Below are 2476 nucleotides of genomic sequence, written 5' to 3'. Positions count from 1 at the left end.
TTTTTTTTTTCAATTTTCTACTTTGATGAACTATAGGAACAGGAAAAAACTTGTTAAAAAAACGCCACCTTTTTATTAAAAATATGTTGTTTTATATATATATATATATATATATATATATATATATATATATATAAAGATTTGTCGCCTTGCTGAATTCTTCTGCTTTGGTTGTTCCACATCAAACAAATATAACAAATCAGACTCTTTTCAGTGCAAACCAGCGTGGACCTTTGAGAAAAACTAATCACCCCCTAAAGCCAATAACTTGCTGTTCCAACACTGGCAGAAACAACATGAAAACAAGCATTAACTTGCAAAGGGTCGTTTCCATCTAAAGATGAAAGAACTTTTCCCCTGCTCTGCTTTAGTTTACATCCATGAATTGGTTGGAGTTTAAAGTCTCAAACAGATCCCAGGACAATCCTTCAGGACTCATCATTCCATCAAATACACAACAAAGTTTCAGTGTTTGCAGGAAACTGCTTTACTAACAACCCTGCAAGGTTTATGAACATTCAAAAAGTCGAATCAGCCAACAGAATATTTCCTGGGATCATCAAGATGGTTGAGGAGAAATGTGAGATATATTGTGGTCAGCAGTGGTTTTGGCTTTGGAACTGATAAAGATCATTTTTGTCCGGTCCATCTTGCTGGTTGTTTATATATGAACTCTTCCTTAGTTTGCAGCAACAATTGTATTATTCAGGGGGAATTTGAGACCTCTTATGTCACTTATGAACTCTGGGAATCACTGATCCAGAACACTTTAGAACTGTGGTTCTATTCTAGAGTCCATTGAAAATTAGTTTTAACTTTTTCATTAAGAAAACGACTAACTTTAAATCTATAACCGGTAGTCTCTTTGTGTTGTCAGACATGTTTTCAGTTGAAGTTAAATCTTGGCTTCAGATCTTTGCTGTTACTAAGGCTGCAACTAACTATTATTACAAATTGATTAATCTTTTGACTATTTATTCCATCAATCGATTAATAATCGGATAACCAAAGAGTCTGTAAAGAAGACTTTTTATTAAATCAAACCAGGGGGAACTAAAATGTTTCCACTTGAGGAAATCTGGATAGAGCACATTGACAGATGGAAAAAAGTTTTTTCTTAAATGCAAAATGTGGGTTGCTCTGTCAGCTAAAGGCATGTTTTACAGTCTATTTCTATACTCCATTTAATGATTAATTGATTACTAAATAAGTTGATGATTATTTCAATAATCGATTTATCCAATTAATTGATTCAGACCTAGTTGTAACCAGTGAAATTATGCTCAAAGAGGGAGCCTAACCAGTGTTAATATAAGATGTTATTATGGGTTCATAAAACAGGCACAGGTTGGTTTGGATTGTTTAGACAAGTTGAACACAGGGGTTATCCAATCATTGCCCACCCCATACCATTTTTCCCTCTAAAACAGACAGTGGCAGCAGTAATACTCTCAAGTGGAATATTCAAAACATTTTATTTTTTTGTGGCTAATTATACACATCAATATACCAACATCAAAGATGATAAATACAGAATTCATTCTCTTTTCAGAGCTAGATTTTGTGTTATATGGGGTAAAGAGAAAATGATGTGTCTCTGCAAGTCATCTAGGAGTCTTCAGTGAAACCAAAGATAAAACAATAACAATTTTAATAAAAATGTATCAAATTTATGTTGCTGTAAATATTAATTTTATGCAGAATATTTATTGATACAAGTAGGTTAGTAATGACAATGGAAAAGATTTACGCCCCAGAACTCAAAACTGAAAGCTTTATCCACTATACCTTTTATCTAGAAATTAGGGATGTTTAAATATATGTGTCTATTTGTTAGCAAAGGCTGTAGGAAAGTATAGTTTGTCTTTATTTAGAAAATATGGATGTTTTGCTGGTAAATTTTCCTTTTAGAACAGTTTAGATTGACCCTGAAGTTCTGGTGCCTATCCACTTTGGTTATTGCCTGGCCACCCTTATAGCAGATAGATAACAAAAGCAGGAAAAATCTGCAATGGGGGTAAAACTTCACAGCACTTTGCAGTCACATGATGAAAGGAACATAAAAAAGTCAAAGGTTATTAGAAGCAGTTTGAAATGATTAGATGAAACATATGTGAATATTTAAATACCTCGGGTAAAAACAACTTAATTCTTTGTCTGCATTTATATATTTTCAGCATTTGAAATGCGCTGAGTCCTATAAATACCGTTCAAAATCTGCAGCGTTTCAAATCCATTTAATCAGAAAACCGGGATTAACGGTTCAAAAGTAGATTAGTTGTGATTTGTTTGTTCTACCTGCTCGTTGAATTTGTTCAGGTTCTGGAAATCTGTACCAACAGAGTCCGGTAAAACATCTTTAGCGAAATGAAGCTGCATCTTTTAGTGGAGTTGTACAGCTGGCTGTCGCCTTGCAGCTGATTTCTGGAGATAAACTTCCGGGTTCAGCTTTGCGCATGCGCGCACCCCTTGCTCA

General features: G+C 34.2%; 1 protein-coding gene across 1 annotated transcript in view; it reads right to left on the bottom strand.

The window, feature by feature from the left end:
• The window catches only part of commd7 (COMM domain containing 7), a 9193-nt gene extending 6799 nt beyond the window's left edge, over nucleotides 1-2394 (bottom strand). Inside the window, exon 1 of the mRNA XM_015393580.1 lies at nucleotides 2299-2394. Within this exon, the coding sequence (XP_015249066.1) occupies nucleotides 2299-2379 (81 nt within the window). The 5' untranslated portion in view covers nucleotides 2380-2394. The remainder of the gene's footprint in view (nucleotides 1-2298) is intronic.
• Between the last annotated feature and the right edge of the window lie 82 nt (nucleotides 2395-2476).

Source organism: Cyprinodon variegatus, unplaced genomic scaffold (assembly GCF_000732505.1).
Source record: "Cyprinodon variegatus isolate N-32 unplaced genomic scaffold, C_variegatus-1.0 Scaffold649, whole genome shotgun sequence".
Taxonomy (NCBI): Eukaryota; Metazoa; Chordata; class Actinopteri; order Cyprinodontiformes; family Cyprinodontidae; genus Cyprinodon; species Cyprinodon variegatus.
This window is presented reverse-complemented; position numbering and strand designations above follow the sequence as displayed.